General features: G+C 33.9%; 1 protein-coding gene across 1 annotated transcript in view; it reads right to left on the bottom strand.

Annotated features, from left to right (window-relative positions):
• Positions 1–17768: 17768 nt before the first annotated feature.
• LOC109045559 (probable E3 ubiquitin-protein ligase HERC1) overlaps positions 17769–25587 on the bottom strand; it is a 63062-nt gene continuing 55243 nt past the window's right edge. Inside the window, 11 exon segments of the mRNA XM_042748376.1 lie at positions 17769–19287; positions 20290–20595; positions 20731–20883; positions 20967–21219; positions 21427–21503; positions 21576–21741; positions 23155–23324; positions 23583–23749; positions 24843–24981; positions 25068–25237; positions 25443–25548. Of these exon segments, the coding sequence (XP_042604310.1) occupies positions 19102–19287; positions 20290–20595; positions 20731–20883; positions 20967–21219; positions 21427–21503; positions 21576–21741; positions 23155–23324; positions 23583–23749; positions 24843–24981; positions 25068–25237; positions 25443–25548 (1893 nt within the window). The 3' untranslated portion in view covers positions 17769–19101.

Here is a 25587-nt window from a genome sequence, read left to right as displayed (position 1 = left end):
TGTATGAAATGGCAAAAGCGTAAGAACTTGTTTGAAATGGCCAAATTTATACAAGATGGAAAGATCAGAAGGAATCATATGAAATTTCAGAAGTCTAAGAATTTATACAACATTGCGCAAGTGTGAACATTCAAGATGATAAAAACACATTTTCTACAAAATGGTAATATTGTAAGAAGTTATAAGAGATGGTGAGATTTTTTATTTTTTTAAATCATGTTTTTTCAACTGCTCTCTTAGAGCGAAACTGAAAAAAATTGTGAGATGATGAAAGAATTGAAATTGAATTTAATTGAATTTAAATCGAAATAATTTATGCAAAATGTGGAAATCAAAAAATGAGTCGAATGAATCATTTGACCCCAAGCAACCACAACAAAAGACTCATAATTTATAATAATAATAATTGTTATTATTATTGGATGTCATACCTCATTTATACAAGTTGCACCTTACAGTATTTAACAGCAATTTCCAGCTTGACTTCCTAGCACAAATAACCAGCTTTTGTCAACCATTTACTAACCAAATGCATGTCAGTGTTATTCCCATTATGGAAAATAATACCTACTGCAAGGTTTTGGACCTAAAAAGGTTTTATTTTTGTTTTTTTCTTTTAAATCCTATAGCGAACCAAGTCACATCTAGAGACTAGAATATCATAAACACTTCTTGCTTTTTCAATTATGTTTGCTGTCTCTTGTTGTGCAGAACACACACTGCAGCCTCAACATGAAGTCATTTTAATAAGGCAGTCAATGCTCTGGAGTACAGGAGTGAAGGTATTCACAAATTTTCACACAAAAACACTCTCCAAACACTAAAAACTCACACACAATAAACATCTCCAGATCTAACATGCATTTCTAACTTAAATTTACATACAATTCAAAATTTAGAGACATGTCAGAGTGTGGTGTGAAGTTTCAGCAGGGCCACGTTACGGATTAGCCTCAGAGAGACACATTAAAAAATGATAACACAGGGTTTGGCAAAAACGTCAGCATTATGTAATCAGAGGAAGAGAGAGAGAACTGAGGATGAGAGGAAAGAGTGAAAGCCCAGCGGCTCGAAACTAAACCACCTACCAAACATCTGCTTTTGGATTAAATCGGAGTGGCTTTAAAGCATCTTTGAGTACATGTATGACAAATAAGAGTTGGAATTTTCTGTTCAGAGTGTGTGTCTTTGCAGTCTGTTATTTTCAGCAGATGAATATTATGTATATATACATGCTTCATATATTTAAGGGTTATAATATACTTTAACAACAACTACAATACAACGTGGTGCTTAGTGTGCCTCAGAGAAACACAAACATTTATTTTATGCGATTGATAATTCAGAGGTTTTGGCAAACAGTGCCTTAGAAATCCCTTATTTTTGTTGCGTAAAGTTACATCTGATTTTAATTTTGAAAAATGCCATAAACTTAAATCTTATTTACTTAAATAAACATCTTATCATGAAAAAAAAATATCATAAACCAAAAAATAAATTTAAAAAAATAAACAAAAAAAACCTAAAAAAAAAAATCTCTTTAATAAAACAACTCTAAAATAAAACAAATCAAACCTAAAAAATTGGTGACTTCAAAATTAGGCCTATTTCTCTAATGTCTGTCTTAGACTCTTTGGTAGGGAAACATACATCCATAGGGGTGCGTTAATACATATGACATGTGATAAAAGGAAGGTGTGACTTCCTGTGTTTCTGTCGGCTTTGCAGTCTGTTATTTTCTTTGAATCAAATCTGGGTTGCTGTGCTTGTCCTGCTTCTCATTCAGAGGTTATTTCTGGAAATATCCTTATGACATGTGATAAAAGTGTCATTCTTTTTGTACTGTAAGTATTACCTTGGTACATACTGTACAGTAAATAATTCCAGTTCATTGTGGGTTATTGTTATATACATGTTATTTCATTATACTGCACTTACATAATTTGGGTATTTTTCTCTCATGTTTTCTATCTTCACATCTTCTCTCATGTTCGATCTGGGTTTATTCCTTTGCTGTTCCAAAGATATTTTCAGCTCTATGAGACACTTCCTGTAGCAGAGAACATTACACAGGCAATCTCACTGGAGCAGCATGATTCATATAATGGGACTGTTGAAAACACAAACACAATGTTAGTTTTGGTCATGATAATATTTTTATAATTATCAATGAAATTATGTTTTTATTAGTGCTGTCAAATCGATTAATCACGATTAATCTCATCCAAAATAAAAGTTTGTGTTACATAATATGTGTGTGTATATTTGTGTGTGTGTGTGTGTGTATGTATATATAAATGTATATAAATGTATATAAATACACACACCGACATTTATTTATTCAAGAAATATGTAACCCTGGAGCACAAAACTAGTCATAAGTAGCAGAGGTATATTTGTAGCAATAGCCAACAAAACATTGTATGGGTCAAAATTATCGATTTATCTTTTATGCCAAAAATCATTAGGATATTAAGTAAAGATCAAAATATAAGATATTTTGTAAATTTCCTACCTTAAATATATCAAAACTTAATTTTTGATCAGTAATATGCATTGCTAAGAACTTCATTTGGACAACTTCAAATGCGATTTTCTCAATATTTAGATTTTTTGCACCCTCAGATTCCAGATTTTCAAATAGCTGTATCTCTGCCAAATATTGTCATATTCTAACAAACTATACATCAATGAAAAGCTTATTTATTATTTATATGTATATACAGCTTTCAAATGATATATAAATCTAAATTTAAAAAAATTGACTGGTTTTGTGGTCCAGGGTCACATATGTAATAAACGTATATCTATATAAATCATATATAAATATCAATATATATATACATGTAAATATTTCTTAATTATATACATATATGTGTGTGTATTTATATATACACATAAATAAACAGCATACACACATATTATGTAAAAACAAACTTTTATTTATTTTCTAATTAGTATTTTCTATATAGTTTATACTGTAGTTATAGCCTATAGTGCTTCAGGGCATTCGAAGCTGTAAAGCGTTTGTGTTTCAGACACTGGGGCTGTAATAAGTTCAAACTGTTCTTTCCTTTAATCAATGTATTTTCCCTCTCACACACACTTATATAAATAAGAGCACACTTACAGTCTCGTATAACGCTGACTCAGAGCACTTTTTGAGCAGATGGATTTGATAAAGCACAAGAACTACAGAGTTCCTCCAATATACTTGTAAATATGCAGAGAGAGAGACAGACAGAGAGAGACGGATGGCTGGGGATGTGTGGAGGAAAAACCACTACCACACAGAACAACAAAGACAAAATGTGCGAGAGGAAAATAAAGAAATCAATAAAGCTTTCATGGCAGATAGGCTATTCAAATAAAACTCTACGGTGAAGGAATTAGGGAGCAATCTCAACCCTCCCTCTTAACAGTAAAGCAAGAAACAGCAGCGCTAGGAATCCGCCTCGCACCACTTAAGAACCGACACTGAAAAACAATTTGGGATAAAGTAATATCTGCAGCAGACCTGGCACAACGCACATCAAAAAGGGAAATATCTCACAGAGGGGACCGTTATAGCGGCGTCCTCCATGCCTGGTAATTTCATCATGCTGAGAGAGAAATATTCAAAGCCTTTCCAATCAGTCTGCAGCTACAATGACAGAAGACTGAACTGCGGAAAGGGCTGACTGCGATCGAGAAGCAATTTTACTTTAACAAACTTTGATCAAGAGAAAGCCGAGGTTTGTGGGTGAATCTTGAATTACTTTGGACCAAACAGAGGTGTCATTCTAGGGTCAAAAATTGAGGTGAAAGGTCATAGGTCATGACAAGTCGTGAACCAAACCAACTAGCACTGTGATAAATCACATTATGCATAGCACAATGCAAAGCAAAGATAGAGATAGAGACTAAACAAAACTTTGGAGTTGGTAAAATGTTTTAATGTTTTTTTGAAAGTTTCTTTTGCCAACCAAGGCTGAATTTATTTGATAAAAAAAAAAAGCAGTAAAAAACAAAACAAACATTAAAAAAAAAACATTTAAAAAAATAAAATTATATACTGTATATATATGATCCAGAAATCATTCATATATGCTGATTTGCTACTCAATAAACATTTCTTATTATTATCAATGTTGAACAGAGTTGTGCTGGTTCATATTTCTTTAAAAACCTACTTAAACCTACAGTACATAAATATTTTAGATTCGTTGATGAAATTTATTTTAAATATAATATTTTTGTAACATTATAAGTGTCATCACTTTTGGTCAATTAAATGAATCTGCTGAATGGAAGTATTCATTTCAAACAAACAAACAATAAATAAATATATAAATAAATTTTATCAATAATTAACCAAATGTTCAAAAATGGGGGAAAGCAATGGTGGGTGAGGGGGGTGAATAAAGGTAAGTAAAAAAAGAAATGATTAAAATGAACAAGGACTTGAGACAAAAATTATGCCAAAAATGAACAAAATGCCCTGCAAATTCAAGATAAAATTGCACCTGCATAATCAAACTAAATATATTTACAGCCGTCGTGATTAAAATAAAATGTTAAAATTAAAGGGTTAGTTCACCCCAAAATTAAAATTATGTCATTAATTACTCACCCTGATATTGTTCCATACCTGTAAGACCTTCGTTCATCTTTGGAACACAATTTAAGATATTTTTGATGAAATCAAGAGAGCAATCTGACCCTCCACAGACAGCAACACAACTGAAATGTTCCCAGGTCCAGAAACATAGTAAATACATTGGTAAAACAGTCCATGTGACATCAGTGGCTCAACTTAGTTTTGTGATGCTACAAGAATATATATATTTTTTTTTGTGCAAAGAAAACAAAAATAACATGATTTACTCAACCTTTCTTCTCCCCTGAGTTATGTCTTCCGCCATTTTAGAGAGTATTACATTGCATATGCATGCTTTCCCCTAAGCGTAAACAACGCTTATTACGCAGATTACGTTCATGGCGCACTTTCCTCCCGAATGTAAACAACGCTGATTACATTCTTGGGTACTCTCCAAAATGACTAAAATGATGAAATCATGTGTGTTTACCATTATAAACACACGGCAGCGCTTTACCTATAAATCCATTTTTTTTCACTTGGCTCCTCAGGAAACTGTATATCAGATGGATCAGAGTCAAAGAGGGACACTCATGCGTTTGAGCAGGATTGATGTGTCCAATTTCCAGTCGGTCGACGAACATCATTGGTCCAGGATCAGAAGTCTGTCACCCCGGTACCGACAGCACTGTTACACTCCAGAAAGTCCTGGACAACAAATCCTCACAACTCATACTCTGTCTATGACTGTGCAGTGTGCCGTATGATGATGGATGGAACTTTAGCACAGGATCAAACTCCAGGACCACCTCAGAGCTGCTTTCAGGGTAGTTAAAAAAAAACAAAAAAACATTTAAAACAAATAATATATAACATATTTCCACAAGAAGTGAACTAGTCAATAATGACAATAAATGAGCATGTGTTTATATAACAATATATATATATATATATATGTATATATATATATATATATACATACATATATACACACACACAATAACAATGTAAACATAAGAATACATTCATATTTAAATGTAAAACTTAAATATTTTTAGCCTATATCTTCATTGCAAATTCAACAATGACACTCAGTGAGCATAATATTAAATAAACATTAAAATATATAAAATTTTTATTCATATTAAAAGAAAAACATCACACAAGTATATATATATATATAGCACTTATGACATCTTTAATATTGGTTTTAATGTAATATTTATATAAAACTATTCTTACAATTTTTTATATTAGAATATATTAATATTTCAGTATTTTTAACAATATATCTATTTTTAGCATATATCTATCTATCTATCTATCTATCTATCTATCTATCTATCTATATATATATATATATATATATATATATATATATATATATATACATACAGTATATATATCAGTCAGCATAATATTAAATTAATATGAATTACATTTTAAATTAAGCATATCATTCTTACAAAAAAATAATTTGATATATTTTAGTATACATTTTATTTGTGTATTAAATAGATAATAAATTAGATACAAATATAAAAATTAAATTCTGAGCATCACAAAATTCATCTATAAATGTACTGCTATTTATTTCAGATAAATGGCACATAAAAGCAAAGCGAACTTTGGTCACTTTACATGTTGGTAGACGGTCTTTTAGGATGTTTTTGGCCAGGTTAGGCTGCAGTTTGTACTAGACTTGATAATGAAATACTTGGCTATGTGAGTTTGAAATTAGTTTTAGGGAGATAGAGAGTACTAGGAATGGGAGAACCCCCTCTCTTATTCCCTCTTTTTAATATCTCTCTCACTCTGTAGCTCTCTTTTCCTCTTTTATTTAGACCCAGCTGGAGAGAAATCAAGTTCACCTTTAAAACAGCAAGACTTGCAGCCTCAATGCATGAGCTGCACGCCTATATACACGCCAATAACAACTCCAGATAACAGACACACGCTCAAACCTCACACTCGCTCTCACTGTAATTCAGTGACCTTTCACAACTCAATTCAGTGGCTGGCAGCTCAAAGAGAAAATAATGCTGTGGGTCAAAGACATGCAAATTGAACTAGCTCTGGAAATAAAGCCTGCGACTGCACCTTTAAACACAGCTGTGTGAGCTGTTTGCTGAGGACACACTCATGCAGCGTACAGCACAGGAAACTCTGAAGGAATTCTAATGACATCACAGGAAGTGGCCTAAACACAGATAAAGTGTTTAAAAAAGTAAAATGTATTTATTTATTATAAAGTAATAATTTTATATAATATATAATATACAAAAAATATGTATTGTAAATTGCAGTCTTATCAGAATATCAGAGAAGCATGATTAAAGCTGTTATGTTGTTCCTCTTAATGTTGCAAATATTTTTAGTGATCTTAAACTTTCTGCTGTGCTCCATTGGGAAATTCAGTCACGCAACGGCTTTGGGAATTAATTAGTCTAAAAGTATCACATCAGAGATTCAGGAAACCCAAATAAAACAATCTTTACAACCTTCCCCTACTGGAAACTCATGAAAAACTGATTTAATCACACAAAATCTGAGCAGAGGGTAGAACGTAAGTAAAAATGGATCAGGCTACAGGCTAATAATGTCCGGTTAATCGATTTCATGTAGATACTAACTTATGAATAGCACAGACTGAGCATTTCTGATTGCATTATACTTGGACTGAAAACCTGGCCAAATGGAATTCAGGAAATACGAACAAGGAGTTACTGGATAAATATTCACTAAACAAATCTAGATGCTAGAGCCAATTTGACCAGAAAATTCACTGGGAATGTTGTACAGATTGTCGATTTTTCCATAGTTTGATATGCTCAATGTACAAATGTTATCCATATTAAAGCAACATTAACCTTCTGGAGTCAAAGGAGGCCCCAGCATGATCACTTGGATTTTAATGAGCTTGTAATAACTATTTTGTCATTTGTTTAAAATAAAATAATAAAAAAGTCAATCAGTAAGTGTGTGTGTGTGAGTGTGTGTGTGTGTGTGTGTGTGTGTATATACACATAGAAAAACTCACATGGCTGTAATAGAATAGAAAAATAGAATAACATTTCATAATACACTATATTATATATAGTATTATTATCATTATTTAAAGTAGTATAAAAAGCAAGAGAAGAATATATTATAAAATATAATGCAAAAAATAATAATTACCAAACTTTAAATATAATACTAAAAAAAATTATTTGTATATAAGTAATAATAACAACAACAACAATTTGTTAGTTATAGTATGTAGTATAGTAATAATAATAGTATGGTAATAATAACATTTTCTCATCTCGTATTATCTTAAAATATACTTTATCATTTTAAAATATGTTTTAATTTTGTTTAAATCATACTAATGACACTGTTTTAAATATTAATTATAAATAAAATAATTGTATAATTAATACTTTTATATAAATTCACATGAATGTTACTTGTTACAGTATAATTTTATACACTAATATATTTTTTTCCATAATTGAGATGTTTTAAATATTCATTATAAATATAATAAATAAATATAATTCTATAATTATAATTCTATTTAAATTCACATTTATATTATTTGTTATAGTATAGTTTGTTTACAGTAACTTTCATGTATTCAAACTTGAAACCTTGGGGACTAGAATTTGTTGTAGAAAAACGGCACTTTTCAAGCCACACTTACTACCTTCTTAAGAAATCATCACATCCAAACACCATTACTGACGATATAACTAAGATTGTTGCCCGTCGCTTTGCTGTGAAACCCAAGAAGGTGTACATGTAAACACAATGGAGAGCAAATGAGGTAAAAGCCCACACAGGGCTGCTGACTGCTGTCATGAGGTAACAGGAGATGGAAGAGTCATTTGTCAACATCAGAAAGAATGACAAATGGAGACACAGAGCCAGGAGAGGTCAGTGCAGCTGTCAATCACTACTGTAATTATCTGAGTGGGCGGGGCTGAATATACCATGAGCGATTCCTCCTATTCCTCTCATTTCTTGCTCACAAAGCTTTCTAACCTCACCTGCTTCATGTTACCTACTCCGTGTCTTTTCATTCTCTGGGTAGGCTACAGCAGATCCAGCAGGGATTAGGTGAACCAGAACCTGCCTAGCCAATGAGAGCGAGAGATGGGGCTGTGCCAACAGGCCATGGCCTCGTGCTGGGAACAAACACTGAGAACAACCGCTCAATCTCAGTCAACACACTGGCCCCTACTGGACAGGAAGGTACTGCAGTGTTAATTGCACAGGCTTTCATTATTAATGCTGTAAGGCCCTGGTCTCAAACTCAGTTCCTGGGCCACAGCATGCAGAGTTTAACTCCAACCAGCTCCAAATCACACCTGCTTGGAAGTTTCTAGTGATCCTGAAGACCTTGATTAGCTTGATCAGGTGTTTGATTAGGGCTGGAGCAAAACTGTGCAGAGCTGTGGCCTTCCAGGAATTGAGTCTGAGACCAATGCTGTAAGATGTTCAAATCAAAAACATTCACACAACAGCAGGATATGGATGTCAACCAATATTAAAAAAAAAAAACTCAACAAAATGAAAAGGATGCAAAACTATATGAAGAAAAAAAAAAACTCTCATCAAGGCTGCATTTATTAGATAAATAATTCAGTAAAATCATTAAAAATGTGAAATATTATTACAATATTCTAAAACTATTCTCTATTCCTATATATATATATATATATATATATATATATATATATATATATATATATATATATATATATATATATATATATATATATATCTGTGTGTGTGTGTGTGTGTGTAATTCATTTCTGTGATGTAACGCTGAATTTTCAGCATCATTCTTCTTTTTTATTTTTGTCATTTTTGAGCAGTTGAATTCATCCTTGTTGAATAAATAAATAAATATTATTTAAAAAAAAATCTTACAGATTACAAACTTTAGCACAGTAGCGTACTATTTTAGACATTAACAAATTAGCATTTTAGACATTGACTCAAGCCTGAATTGACTGCTTGATACCTTTACAGCTTCACCACTTATGACATATCAGGGTCACAAAACATACAAAAAGGAACTGATGTTAGTATTTGCATAGGCTACATACTGCATATTCCGCAAGCACAGATACATAAATAGCACTGTAGTAGGTGATGTTCTGACAAGTAAAATGAAATATGATGCTGATATATTCTAAACAAATAAATCATCAAGCACCACATTAATACATACATACACAATGTCTATTTCTGGCCCTCTGTGCATTCTTGCCGCCACGGCTCTATAAATAAAATACGGAGTTCATTATGCATTCTATGAGAATATCTTAACAGTTCTCACTGGGAGAGATGGCAGGAGTCATAAATCTGGTCAGATCTCAGACACACACACACACACACACACACACACACACTGGCACATAACAGACTGGCACATAAAATTGATATATAAATATATAATTAAACATATAAAATATAAAAAGGAGAAATATATGGGCAAAAATCCAAGCAATATCTGAGCAATACCAAACAGGTCCACAATGGTTCTCAATTGGTGTGAAATCAATCAGGATTTCTTACATTAGGGATGACAACAACTTTTAATAACTTTTCTATACAGTAAATGAATTTGACGTCTGAAATCAGTGGTTCTCAACTGGTTTTGGTTCAGGCCCCAGATTATACAAGTTTCAATCCTCAAATTCAAGTTAAATCAACCATAAACAGTGCTCACATTGTCTAGCATACAAAATTCAATTTTGATATTTGAATGCTTTCTGCAGCCATTAATTCACCTCAGCACACCAATTTTATTCTCACTGCAAATTAATCTGGCTCATATTTTCAATATTTGCAGAAATTTAACATTACATCACCAATGGATCCTCTGTAGTGAATGGGTGCAGTCAGAATGAGAGTCCAAACATCTGATAAAAGCATCACAATAATCCACACCACTCCATCAGTTAACATCTTGTGAAGCAAAAAGATGTGTGTTTGTAAGAAACAAATCCACCATTAAGGCATTTTAATTCGAAATCATTGCTGAGTCCATAATCCATAATAACGGTTCATCCAATGTAAAACTCCCCTGATGTCCTCTCACATCAAAATCACATCAATGTTTAAAACTGTTTTAGCTTGTAAACGGTGCTAGATCGATGCATATTTCTCTCCTGATTCAGATTAGACTCCTTTTTCACTGGAGTAAGCATTTAAGGACTCATATTTTAGCCAGAGAGGTAAAAACATCTTAATGATTGATTACAAACATGCAACTCTTTACTTGTGGATTATTGTGATGTTTTTATCAGCTGTTTGGACACTCATTCTGACGGCACCCATTCATGGCAGAGAACCCATTGATAAGCAAGTGCTGTAATGCTAAATTTCTCCAAATCTGTTCTAATGAAGAAAAAAACTCATCTACATCTTAGATGGCATGAGATTTAGCAAATGCTCATTTTTGGGGGGTGAACTTTTCCTTTAAATCGATTTATTTTCCTTTCTTAGCTATACACAATTATATGGCTAATTGCATTTTATTAGTTACATTTGCTCTTTGCAATCTTCAGATCTGACCAGTTGAGAGACTCTGCCTTGAATACCTGATCTGATCCATGATTAGTTCATTTCTATAACAATTGCTGGTGTGCTCAGACAACCACATGATTTTACGAGTGCACAATACCAAGAGCAGCCATCATCACATTCCCACAGATGAAGAGTGACATGCACGCACACATGCAGTTGACTCCTTGTGCACGGGTCAGTTATGATGCGGCTTCTTACAGTGCATGCAGCAGAGCAGACGCAAGACTTCATTTCTGCATGCACAACACTGTCTATTATGATACCGATGCATTTGCATGTTTATTATGCAAACTCATGCTATCCGAGCGCTCTTGCACACACTGCAGTGGTGAGTGTGTTTGTCACTGTGTCTGGAAGAGATGACGACGCATCCAACGTTTCAAAGCATCTTCTGCAGCGAGTAAACATTAGCTTATGTGACCGCAGAGAGTATCGAATCACCTGCGTCACAGTTGCCTTGGAAACAATGAGAGCGATGATGTCATGAAGACATCACATAGTGACCGCTCATAGCTCCATCCAGTTGTGGCCTGCTTTTCAGTCACAAGTTCAGGACACACAGAACAAATGACAAACGCACACAGACTTGCAAACAAACACCCACAAATCCTCTTCAGCTGTGCAAATAAAATACAATGAAAGCACAACTTAAAACTTGTTTTGCATGGTTTGGTGTAGAGATAAAGAAAACAATACAGAGAGCATTATAAATGTATAACCAGTAGCTCTTCTGAATTACTTCTGGACTAATTTACTTTATTTAATTTTCCTTCCAAGGTTTAAAACCACCTTTACAACAAGTACTGTGGCAGTACCGTGGATGGGAATACAAGTATACTGTATGATTATTTAATTTCAGATACAATATAATTGTAGTAGTATTCTTGGCAGTCCTTTATAGTTCCATCTAAATGTTATGGTACAGGAATATGGTATTTTTTATGTGAGAGTGGGGCAAGCTGTGCTTATACAATGTACTTTGGTTGTCCTCTAAGCAAGATAAAGAGGTAAAACTAAAACTTATATAATTATATGAATAATTATATGTCAATATGCTTGTTTTTGAATGAATGTAGAAAAAAACACAAAGCAATAAAATCAAATAAAAAAAATAAAAATATAATGAACATAAAATACCTTTTAAAAAGCAATTACATAATGTCTTATTTGAGGGTCAATCATTGGTAAATGTTAATGATTTTCAAGGAAAAATATGAACATTACAAATAATAATAATAATAATAATAATAATAATAAAATTACAACTTTAAATGTAATACTAAATGTTTTAAAAAATAATCTTTTTTTTTTCTTTTCATATTTCAGCCAGGAAATTTTTTCTGAATTCCGTAAACCAATTTTAACATTTTGTAATAATAACAGCATTTAAACAAAATCAATACACTTTATCCAAATATTAATATATATATATATATACTGTAGTAGTGTATTTTGATTATATATTTGTTTTTTTGTTTTTTTTTTAATTATATATTTTTTTTTTTTTTTTTTTTTTAAACCCACACCTATTGAATATATTTATTGTCCTAAATGTTCACTTTGACCAATGTTATTTTACTATCAGTGAGATACTATTATATTTTTTATTAATATACAGAATTTTTAATATATATTTTTCACTTCTGTTTTTGTCATTCGTTATTTTTAAATATGTTTACATAATTTGTTATTCATTTTTATTTCCATTTATTTTAAATTTTACTATGACAAATGAAAATGAAAAAGTAGATGAACTAAAATAGCTGAAATAAAATAAGTTTTGTATTTTATTTTAGTTGATGGTTATTTTAAAGTAACAAATTTTCTTTTAGGTTTTGTTAATTATCCCTGCCCCTTGTTGTAATAATACATTATCAATTAATTAATTTATTTGAATACATGAATACATAAATGATTATCACAATTGTATCTCTCAATCACAGACAGCTATGATGAGCTCTATCAAAATATATGGTCACATGACAAATATAAACTGTGCAGAACAGCTTACCCCACTCTGCCCCAAACAATACAGTATTTGCATTCATTCGCTTTATTTAAGAGACAAAAATGGGTCTTTTTTTTGTACTCTATGTAAAACTCTCTCTGATCCTATAGTGTGTATGGATTATAAATGACTCAGATATGCTGAAGGGGGTTCATTTCTCTCATAGATATATATAAATGGGAACTCACCCACTTCTGTTTCCCCATGAGATTTCAAAGTTTCATGCACCTCAGCGTTGTGTTTCCTGGCCTCTTTCGGTCAGTGACACAGGGCTGACTGCCGAGTGGGTCACATCTCACATTTGATTCAGACACACTAATGAAACTTCTTATTTAGAATCATTTCTTTCTTTCTCAATCTTGGTCTTTCTTTGCGTGCAGTTCTTGCTCAGCAGCAATGTTTTGGCTTGACATTCTCCAATGCCCTTTCTAAATTTGTGCGCTGTGCCCGTGATGGATGAATGGTCCTATAAAAACAGCCGCGAGCGGACGACTCCACCGTCCCTGGACCAGCTGCAAGGCTGCTGACTGCGGCGGGAATCTCACACAGGTACAGGTACGTGCATAAAACAGATGCCTAATAAGGTCAGCCAGCAGCACAAACAAACATTCTGAGGAATGGGCTTCATGATGCTGATTCAGCAAACTGTAAGCCACAGTGACAGCAGTACAATTAGGAGCTGTGCAGGTCATCAATTAACCAATAAAATATACTAAAAGATGGGATAACGACAGAGCTGGACAACAAGGTCGGCTAGTTCATCTCCCTTAACTGAAACTTTTAGGTTCTCTTCAATCAGTGTTTCTTTAGTATCATTGAAACACTATTACAGTTTTTGTTACCATCTTGAATGAAGGCTAGGAGCCCAAGTGTGCCAACTTTTTTTTGTTGTTGTTGGTCTTATTTCTTCTGTTTTTCATAGTAAAAGTTTTAGTCAGTTTGTTGTCTTTTTTGTCATTTGTATTTTTTTTAAATGTCATGTTAATGTTGTTTTTATTTTTTATTTATTTTTTATTATTTTATTCCAAAGTAAATATTTGTGTGAAATTTATTATTTATTATTAAACATTATTGCAATATTCTAATAAGTAATATAATAATAATTTCAAAAACTATATATAACTTTTTATAAACAAACATTTTTAAATATGTAAATAAACTAAATATTTGAATAAAACTTTTATTTTTTTTTATTTCTTTTAATGTTTATTTTACTTCATTTATCGTGCATGTTATATATATACATATATGCAGTGTATATATATTTACCGCAACTAACTCTCTCCATCTGGGTTTGTCCTGGGCTCTGCTTCCCCCCATGAGAGCCCCATTTCTTCCAGCTCTGTCTCCACTGTACATCACCATGTTGTTCTTGGCCTGCCACGTTTGCATTTGCCTGGTGGTGTCCAACGCAAAGCCACTTTAGGTATCCACAGGGCATCCTAAGTACATGACCAAGCCGTATTTTGATTTCCTGAGATATAATATTTGATCTTGTCTTTTGGTACAGATAAGTATTGGAGATGGTATTTGGCCAGTATGTTACAGATCTTTCTAACGCAACTATTATGGAAAGCATCTATCTTGCTCATGTCTTCTTTCACTACTCTCCAACATTCAGAGCTATACAAAAGCACTGATTTAACATTGCTGTTATAGAGCTTGATCTTTGTTTCGAGGCTTAGCTGTTTGGATTTCCAGATGGTTCTAAGTCTTCTAAAAACTCCTCTTGCTTTAATTATTCGGGCCTTGATATCTTTTTGGGCTCCGTTATTAGTGCTAATAACACTACCAAGATATGTAAAGTCATTCACATCCTCGGCTGGCTGTCCCTCGATGTTAACTGGGTCAGAAACGAGAGCATTAATACGCATGGTCTGCATCTTTTGTTTGCCAACTTGTTTAGCATATCTGCTCAGCCTGTTTGTTTTTTTCTTGAATATGAGTGTATGTGGCTGAAATTACCTCCAGATCATCGGCGAAGTCAAGATCTTCAAATGAGAAAAGGGAGTACATTGAATGCCACTGCAATGGTCAGATGTTGTTTGACACATAACCCAGTCAATTGTGATCAGGAATGAAAAAGGTGAGAGAATCCAACCCTGGTGCAAGCCAGATCTGTCTTCAAAGGACTCTGTCAATGTATTATTGAGAATAATGGAGCACTCAAAGTGTTCATAGAACTTCCCAATACATATACAAATACATATACACACACACACACACGTGTGTGTGTGTGTGTGTGTGTGTGTGTGCATATATGAAGTTTATTTGCAAAAACATAACTTTTAAATTATTATTATTATTGATAAATTCTCAAGTCATGTTTTTTTTGTTATCATTTTTATAATGTTTTATTTTAGTTTTTTGATATTTTTTAATCTAATCAAAATAACCCAACTGCAGTTTGATTGTTGATAATGTTTATTTTACTTCATTTATTGTGCATGTGTATGTGTTACATACATACATATACATATATACATACATATATATAATATATATACATATATATATATATATATATATATATATATATATATATATATATATTATATATTTATATATATATATATACACACACACACACACACACACACATATGAAGTTTATTTGCAAAAACCATAAAAACCAAAAATACAATTATTAAATAATTTAAAAAATCCCAAAATTCATTTTTTTTTTTTATTGTTATCAATTTCATAATGTGTTTATTACTGACAGGTTTAATTAAAATATTTGAAAAATATAACATTTTTATATAAAATATAAAAATAAACTATCTCAAATAAAATACAATTTTACTATTTTATTTTATTATTATATTATAAAGCAATTTTTACTTCAGTTACTTTCCATTTTTCCAGCATTATTCATTTAGTATAACTTGATGTACCAAAATATCACAAACTGATATAAAATGTAATAAAATATATATGAACAAATATAAATATAAAAATAAAAGTATTTTAAATGACTAAAACTTAAAAATGAAAGTGGAAAAAAAATATTACAAATAAATCTGATTCAAAGTATTAATAAAAACATGTCAAACATAACACACGAATCATTTGGTTGTACATCAAATAAATGGTCTCAGATGTCTATGTTGGTGCTTCTCAGTATTAATAAAGGCTAGTTCACATTGTGTCCCCAAACAAACACTAACTTTCAACGGTTGCTGATGATTGTTGTGACAGTGTGAACTAGCAATAAGATGCAAATTGATTCAGATTGCATGCTGTTACTCAAAAGACTAGCTACCTCAAAATATGTTGATCTGAACACTGAAGAGATTCCCAACACATCACAGCCAGTTAAACTCTCAGTCCATGCCATCAGCAGCAGCCTGAGATGATGATTACGGCTTCTCCAGACCTGCGTGAACACAAGCTCTCTAATGCATCAAAGCAGCTGAGATCAGTGTTTCCCCTCCTCTCTTTGATCCTCTCAGGTCATCAGTGGCGAGTTTCACTTCCTCCCATAATTCATTGGAGCAAGTCAAGGATGCTCATTATCACAATCACTTTCCTCTCGTCTCAGAGGATGGGTGGCATGCACAATTTATCTCAGGAGAAGAACGCAACGCCCCTCTTTGTTCTAACGGTGGTCTGTGATTTTAAACTGGTTTGGCCCCTTCTGCCCGCGTTTTCCACCACATTTAGCTTGATTGTACAACTTCAATACTTAGCTTAATCTGATTAGCTTTTGTTATGGTATTCATATGAAGAAAGATGGAGATAAATGATTTGTTTATCTGAAAATAGGATAGTAATTGAGTTAAGAAACCAAAAATACGCTTGCACTCAGCTGAATTATCGCAGCATGATAAGACAGTGCTCAGCGTGATTACATGAGGTCATCTGATAGACCCTGCTGCTAATTGAATATAGAGTACAGTTGGTGGGTTAGTGGTGGGGGGCATTTTTACAACCCTATTTGTCCAAATAAACATGGGAGGATAGAATCAGTAAAAATCTCATATGCATAACATTTATAGTTCCCCCCAAAATGAAAGTTTTACACGAGTTGAACACAAAAGAAGATATTTGATGAATGTTGGTGACCAAACAGCCTGCTGGCAGCCGCTGACGTATGGGGAAAAAATGCTATGGAAGTCAATGGCTACCAACAACTGCTTGGTTACCAACATTCTCCAAAATATCTACTTTTGTGTTCTTGATAACATTATAAGTGGACCTTAGTGAACAGAAAAAAAACAGAGGCAGTTCATGACCCCTTTAAGAATCATTTGTTTCAGGAATCAAGCTATATTGTTCGTGCTGAATGTTTGAGATTCACTAAAACGGATCTGAATCAAAAGAGTCAATTGTGTGAATTAGACAACACAGTCCAGCCATTTGTGTTTCAGAATTTGTGTAGAGAGCGTTCTGTATACAATACATACTTCATTTTTACTTCTAATACTTCGGATAACTGATTGGTTTTCCCTTGTCTGGTCTTTGGAAACGTGAAACTGATCGCAAAACTAAAATAGCTGGAATAGAAACACAAAAACATGGCAGAAATAAAAACTTTTCATAATAATATAAACATTTAAAATCAAATTAAATGACTTACCAAGCTGACACGAAAGTCTGTACACAAAATTTAATTTACAGTACAGTGCATCTTGCATCTGAGAGGCCATCGCCATGAGATGTCATACAGTTTAAGGAGACCTCTTGAATCGTTCTTTTTTTATGGCTTAATCTGAAATTTGAGCATCACCAAATACCACATCATAGCCTAACAAAGTAATCTTTCATGTTAAAGTTAGTTCTGGATACTTCCATAAAAAAAATCAGCCAAGAGGTTTACAGTAGTGATTGTATATCAGTAGTGACTCGGGTTAGGAGAATCTCTAGATAAATTAATCTGAAATCTGTAAATATTATAGTGAATACGATTTTCCTAAAGCGCAATGCATACAGGTCTTAAGTGTCAAACAGCGCAATGTGTCTTCATTAGTCGTCTTTCCAACACATAAAGCTCACTCAGATATTTATTTTAGGAAAAACAAATAATAATAATTTACCAATACTGTAAACCACCGCATACAGAAGGTTGGAGAGTAAAGAGCGACTCTCCTCTATCAAACACAACAGTAAAAACAGTCAAAACATGTTTTACATCCAGCACTGAGGCATACAAGCCCGAAGCACATAATAACACTGATGACCAATCAGCATCGTGTAACAAACCTGCACTCTCGCTCCGTGAGAATGCACAGACGATTACGTTTCACAGTTGCAAAAAAAAAAAAAAAAATAGGCTAAAATTCATTAAACCCTATGTAATGTACAGCATCAGTACAGTATTTGGCAAATAAAAGATTGGAGTGCACACGTGCATGGCATTTGCAAGTATACATTCATTAAATACACAAGCTAGCTTGATATAAACGCCCAAACAACGAATGCTCTGGGACTTATCTCTCAGACTCACAGTATGTTTTTTGTTTTTTCCACTGAGTCAGAAGGTATCGTGTACAGTACAGTACAGTAGTTTAATAGCCTTTGGCATAAACTGGGAGAGGAAGCTAGCTGCCAAATGCTCTCCTACGAACTGACCCCAGTTTCTGTGGCTAACGCCAAGAGAAGAAACCTTGCGACCATTACAGGAACGGCGCTTGTAATGGTATTGTAAGGATTTTTTTTAGTTTTAGAATCTTTCCTGCAATATTCAGAGACATGAAGATGATACAAAAAGCACTAAATACAGAATTTAATTGCTTAAATATTCTCCCTTTGACTTTGTGGAAGAACTGGTGTCTGCAGTGCATTCTGGGTACCACAGAGAGTACGTACGTGAGGCTTTGCGACTGAGAACTGTATTGCATGTATGTGGAAGAAGTGCAACCAGAGGCATTTATGAGGGTTATTTTGTGCTTTGTGGCATTATAGAGTCTGTTTTTGCGAGGGCCGTGTTAGTACTCTGTGTCGGAGCCGTCTGCGGGGTCGGTGTTGCGTGACAGCATGTAGTTGTCCATGTCTATGGAGGGGCAGTTGTGAATGGAATAGCGTAGGCGCTCGGCTAGTATGGCCTGGCTTGTGTAGGGAGGAAGGCGCAGCTGGAAGAAGCACGTCTGGGCCGTAGGAAGTCCATTCACAGGCTGTTGAGAGAAAGTGAGACCTGGGCTTCATCCCACTTTACATACTGCCATTGGGCATAGTTCATATACTAGTTCATAGTTCATAAAGTTCATATACATAATTAGCTAAGCTGAATGATCAGACAATATTTGCCAATACTGTCAATATTTGCCGATAACTGTGACCATTTCTGTAACTTTTTAACAACTGACAAAATAACTGACTACATAATATAATAAAATACATAATAAAACTACATAATAAAATAATTGTTTACTAAATTATCATTTTATATTCAAAATTTAATTCCATAAAGTATTTTTTCTGTGTCCCTTTTCAGTTTTGAAATCTGACAACCATTTCATATAAATAAACATTAATAATCATATAAATAAAAATACATAATTTAAAAACATTCCTGTTTTGGCTGAATTTTAGTGCATTTTATATCCAAAGTTAATTTCATTATATAATATTATAAATTATACAACATTATATAATTCATAAAAATACATAAATATATTTTTTCTTGTGTTCCTTTCAGTTACAAAATCTACTGACAACCTTTTTATATAGATAAACATTAATGATGAAATAAATGAAAATACAAAATAAAATTAAAAAAATCTATTTTTGGGTGAATTTTAGTAAAATAATTTTCAATATTACATTCAAAAGTAAATTTCATTTTAGAAAATTAATTTTGTCTACATCTAATTCGTTGTCATTAAATTATGTTAAATTAAAACAATTTTGTAATTAACTAAAGTATATATTAAATTATGCAGCTTTATTTAGTTCAATTCATTCAATGTTTTTAATCTATTTCAAAAGTTATATAAGTATATTGTAAAGAAAATATTTCAGAGCATTTTTTTTAATATTTTATTTCTTGTCATTAAATTATTATATAATAAATGAATATATATATATATATATATATTTTTTTTTTTTTTTTTTTTTAATCTATTTTTAATTAGTATATAATAAAGAGGATATTCTATACCTGACAGTAGCCTTACCCGATCAACTTTGATGATCTGAAATTTTTGTGTGATGTCTGCCGGATTGGATGGCAGTCGGGAACGTCCGGACACGAAGCGCAGGAATAGGACTCTCTCCTCATTGGTGAATTCCTCGAGGCTCTGCCACAGCCAGCCAATGAGCTGATGGCTGTCAGTAATGTCACGGTATCGTACCACCTTCTTCAACATTTCCACAGAGACCTCGGGCAGGCCACACACCAGCTGTTCCAGCTGTCGAGCCGTGAGCAGGGAAAGCAACGGGACTGGGATAATTGAGGACATGCCCTCCCTCACTGCTGCCACCTACATACACACATAAACTGTGTTACCATTCTGTACTGTCAGCATGCAAGATCAGTCCATATGAACTATTCCTTTAAGTGAAATGTATAGCTAAGATCATTTTAATTCTAAAGTGTCTGGAGGAGAGGCAGATACCTGTCTGTCCATCTCATGGAGTCTGTATTGCAAGGCTCTCTCCACATAATCGTTCCTGTTGGAGAATGTCAGAGGGACGTAATGCCCACCAGGAATCACCGGAACCAATGTGCCATCAGCACTGTGAGCCACAAACGAGTCCAGAGGGATCATCTACAAATCCAGAATAAAAGACAGTGAGAAAGTCATGTCTGAATGGATGATCTCTGCTGGTCTCTCGGGTCTGTGTGCCTCACCACTGTGAAGTTCTCTTCATTGATCACGCTGCTGTCCAGGTGTAAGATGCCTTGAAGAGAGCGGTACGTGAGCAGGTCCACCTCCTCCAGGTCGGCGGCTCCCAGAGGAATACAACACAGCTGTTTCCACACCCACGGCGCCAGGTGCAGATCCAAGGGCTTTTTGGTTCGAATGGCCACCGCCATTAGAATCCCCAAGAAGCGAAACTGCACCATGTGATCATCCGAGACTGCTGCTGGGTTCAGCAAGAACCTGTCAAGACAATGGAGGTTAGTAGAAAACGGTCTTTCTATTTAGAGCCAATAGAGAGCTGCAGGAATGGCGTATTTTTGTAGACCAAAACCAGGAACTACTGGGTTTTTGTCGAGGAAACCGAGGTGAAACTAGCTTCTGGTTTAGCCTACAAAAATACATCATCGCTATACATTCTGCTTCTGCATTTCATCATCTACAACGTACCTGTCCGTGTTGCTACCAACATCAGCAGAGCTGTTGGGAGTGTGAATAAGAAGCTCGACCACACCTGACTGCAACTCCTGGGAAAAGAGAATTCGGTTTTGGATGCCTGAATGTGAAAGCAACCCTCCCTTTTAAGAAAATGGACTTACCTGGCACATTTCGGTAATGGTGTCATCAAACACACCGCCGGCGTCATCTGCCCCTTCTCCAACCAGCTTCACCTTCCATGCTCTGGAGGGCAGACGCAGCTCAGTAGGGTTCAGGTTCACCACCTGTTTGGCGATCTGCACGAAAATGGGCTTGCTGGAGCGCCCTCTGTGGATTGGAGGATAAGGTTAGGTACTTCAAGTAAATAGTTTAAATCTTGGCAAAAAAAAATAAAAATAAATAAATATATATATATATATATATATAGGCAGTTAACAAACACTGTCTATCAACTATCCATCTATACATTTCCTATACTTCCTGTGTTCCTGTAATCCAGTGGTTCTCAAACTTTTTGACTTCAAGGCCAAATAGTACATAGCAATATTCAAATGCCCTATGAATTTAAGTTTTTCATGATTAACTGGATAAGAATTAAGGATAAGAAATAATATATTTTTTTAATTATTTACTCAATTTACACACAATAACTAGAAAATAACTAGAAAAACAAATATTCACAAAAATAGTCATGGAGTTGTACTTTTTTTTTTGTTATTTACATAGCAAATCACACTTTTTTAATTTTTTTTTTACTGTGAATTAGACTTATCAAGAAATATCTTGATGTTTTTGTTGTATTTTGGCTTATTTAATGCTTAATTTGTCAAAATTAAGCTAATAATAGTGTCTATAAAATAATTAAACAAAAAATAAATACCGTTCATTATTACTATTGTTATATTCCACTGTAAAGTAATAATTACAAAAATTAAAAATAAACGCTCTGAAACACTGAAAACACCAGCTCATGAGCTGCTTTTATAATTAATATTACTAATTACATCATCAATATTGTATTTAAATTACTTTATTAATAACTCTGTCTGAAAAGTAACTTAGTTACTCAATAAGTAACTGAATTATTCAATTCGCTAATAAGGCTACATCTTAAAATCCCTATAAACCTTAATAGACATTAAACTCTTTATTCTTTCAATTTGAGTCAAACATAGAATACTTTAGCATTTTAGCTTTAAAACAACTGTAATACTTTTTAGGTTTATGTAAAAATAACACGTTAACTAATGTAGGTAAGTTTACAGTAAATTACTTAAATTATGTTCTCTGCTGAATAAAGCCATGTCAGATCGCTCTGTTCTTCTGAAGTAAATTCCTCATAGCAGGACTTCTTTCAAAAATGATAATTAGATTAATCTTTTTTTTTTTTTCTATTTATTGTATCTAGATGAGGGTGTTTGCACGCAGGTGACTGCATATAATGAGCTCAGATACACGAAAGACTGTACATTGCTTTAATTTCATACAGACGATTACATAATCAGAGAATATTTGTTTTCGATTTGAATTTGTTCAATTTAAAAGTAGAAACTTCAAGCTTTCAGATACAGGAAAGACTGTGCCTCGCTTTAGTTTCATTAGTTAGTAACGCGTTACACCCAACACTGCGCAGCACATTTATTTATTTCATTACATCACAGCCTTTTGACAGTACCGCTAATCCATTTTGTGATTTCGGTGAATTTGATTCATTGTGCAGCCCTGGTTAAAAGCTCATACCTGGTGGAGATTCGTTTGACTGTAATCTGGGGACCATAGGTCTTTCCCTGGGTCATGGTTCTGCCGATCGTGCGAACAAGAGGAAGTGTGTTGACTTTCGGGGACAGGAGGCCTCTGAGTTGGCCCTGTACGATGGCAGCGGTACCTGAGCTGTAGCGGGAAGCATTTACCTGGAAACCAGCCAGACAGTAACACTGTCAGACAAAACTTCTGCTCGGATATCGACCGACACAGACCTATTAGTCTGAAGGTAAAAAACATGAACCGTAACAAGGAACACTTTCACACTGGACACAAATCTCAGCTTAGAAAATGATGAAAGGTTCTTGGCAGGGAGTTAGAATACAGTTTTTCCTCAATGAAACATCAGCAGTGAGTGCTGTGATTCACGTGAATGTGTGTATTTGTTTTATTATTTATTGGCATACCTGACTGCGGGGGTCGAGGTTCAGAAGCCTCCAGGATTTGTACATAAGATCAGAGAAGTGGTACAGTACTCTGAGACGGGTGTTTAGCACTTCAGGGCTGCAGTCTTTGAGGGCGTTATACTGCGGAGGCACGGACTGAGGCAGACCCAGCTGTATCCCTGAACAACCTACAAAATACACAGTCAGAGTTGTTGACATGAAATGCAAAAACAAATCTCACATCCAACCGCTGAGGAACTGATCCTAGAACAGATGTTCACTGATGAGGTCAAAATCTGTGGAGATGAGAATGTTTTTTTTTTTTTTTTGCTGAGATATGCTAGGATTTAGCAGAAACATTTTGCATATCTGAATTACAGGGTTTATAGCTTTTGACAAATACATTTTCAGGATTTTCTATGTGTCTGCCTGTTGTTTGTTGCTACTGGATAAGGAGTTTTAAAAATCATATTTGTAGAGACTGTACTAAAAAGCAACTTCTAGTCAATTAAATATTTTAGAGACAAGAATAACTAGAAAATATACAATATAATTTACAATATATAATTATTGTTGTATATTGTACACAAATATAATCGTTTTTTACCTTCTTGCATCAGACCAAATCTGCATCTCATTGCTAGTTTTACTGGATCTTAGTGCTGCATTCAACACTATAGATAATGAAATACTCATAGATCGATTACAAACCTATACAGTTCTTCAAGGGCAGGCTTTTAAATGATTAGATCCTACCTGTCCGATCGCTACCACTTTGTTTATTTAAACGGGGAATCATCTCATTTATCACCAGTAAAGTATGGAGTGCCACAAGGATCTGTCCTAGGTCCTCTATTATTTTAAATTTACATGTTACCCCTTGGTAATATTATTAGAAAATACAGAATTTGTTTCCATTGTTATGCTGATGATACTCAACTATATATCTCAACAAGACCAGATGAAACTTCTAAATTATCTAAGCTAACAGAGTGTATTAAAAATGTAAAAGATTGGATGACCAATAATTTTCTCCTATTGAATTCCTATTGAAGACAGATATATTACTTATTGGACCAAAAATCAGTACACAGAATCTCTTGATTTTGTTGATTTCTTTCTGTATATAAAAAAAAGAAGAAAACAAATGTAACGTTTTAAAAATTAAAACTTAAATTTTTGCAATTTTGTTTCATAGTACCAATAAGAACGAACTTACTATTGAACAGTGCTAGTTGTATGGTGCATATAGGTAAACAGCTCACTAGGATTTGTTTGTACCTGAAGCTCTGGTTGACAGAGCCGGTGTGGTCCAGGCCGAGGTATGACAGCGTCCAGCCGAGATCTGCCTGATGTTCTTGCCCTGGAGAGCAGTAACCAGAGTGGGCTCTTTGACAGGATTGGAATGGCCCAGACCCAGCTGCAATACACACAAAGAGGACATAAGCGCCACTAAATATTCACAGATTCTCAAATATCCACAGAAAACATCATTGCTGACAGTACCTGGGCCTCACAGTTGCAGCCCCATGCATACACGTCTCCAGTGTTGGATAAGGCAAGGATGTGTTCACAGCCCACAGCAATATCCTCAATGAAGACGCCCTCCAGAGCGGGAATGATCTGCGGCCGGTTGTGATTCTTCAGCATGGAGTCCGGCAGACCTATCAGACGCTCTGTGAAAACATACAACCATATAAAGGCTTTCTCAATATCACAAAGGTAATTTGAAAAACACAGTCAGCTTTATGATCGAAATATTCTTTTGAGAAAAAAATTGATTCAGGCTAGAATCAAAATAGAGTAATTGTAAATGATGCCACATTTACACACACAAAACACTATTATTATAATAATGATAATAATTACTTCAGGATCTACCACCTCCGAATAATTAGAAGACTCCTACATCTTTGGCCAGAACCACTGAGAAATGTGTTCCACATCCAACCTTTTTAATGCCTTTATTGCAAAGAGCCTCCACTTTCTAACAACGAACAGAAACAGGACAATCAGCCAATGAAAA

This window comes from Cyprinus carpio, chromosome B21 (assembly GCF_018340385.1).
Source record: "Cyprinus carpio isolate SPL01 chromosome B21, ASM1834038v1, whole genome shotgun sequence".
NCBI classification, from domain to species: Eukaryota; Metazoa; Chordata; class Actinopteri; order Cypriniformes; family Cyprinidae; genus Cyprinus; species Cyprinus carpio.
Note: the sequence above shows the minus strand (reverse complement) of the source record. Positions and strands in the feature narration are given on the sequence as shown.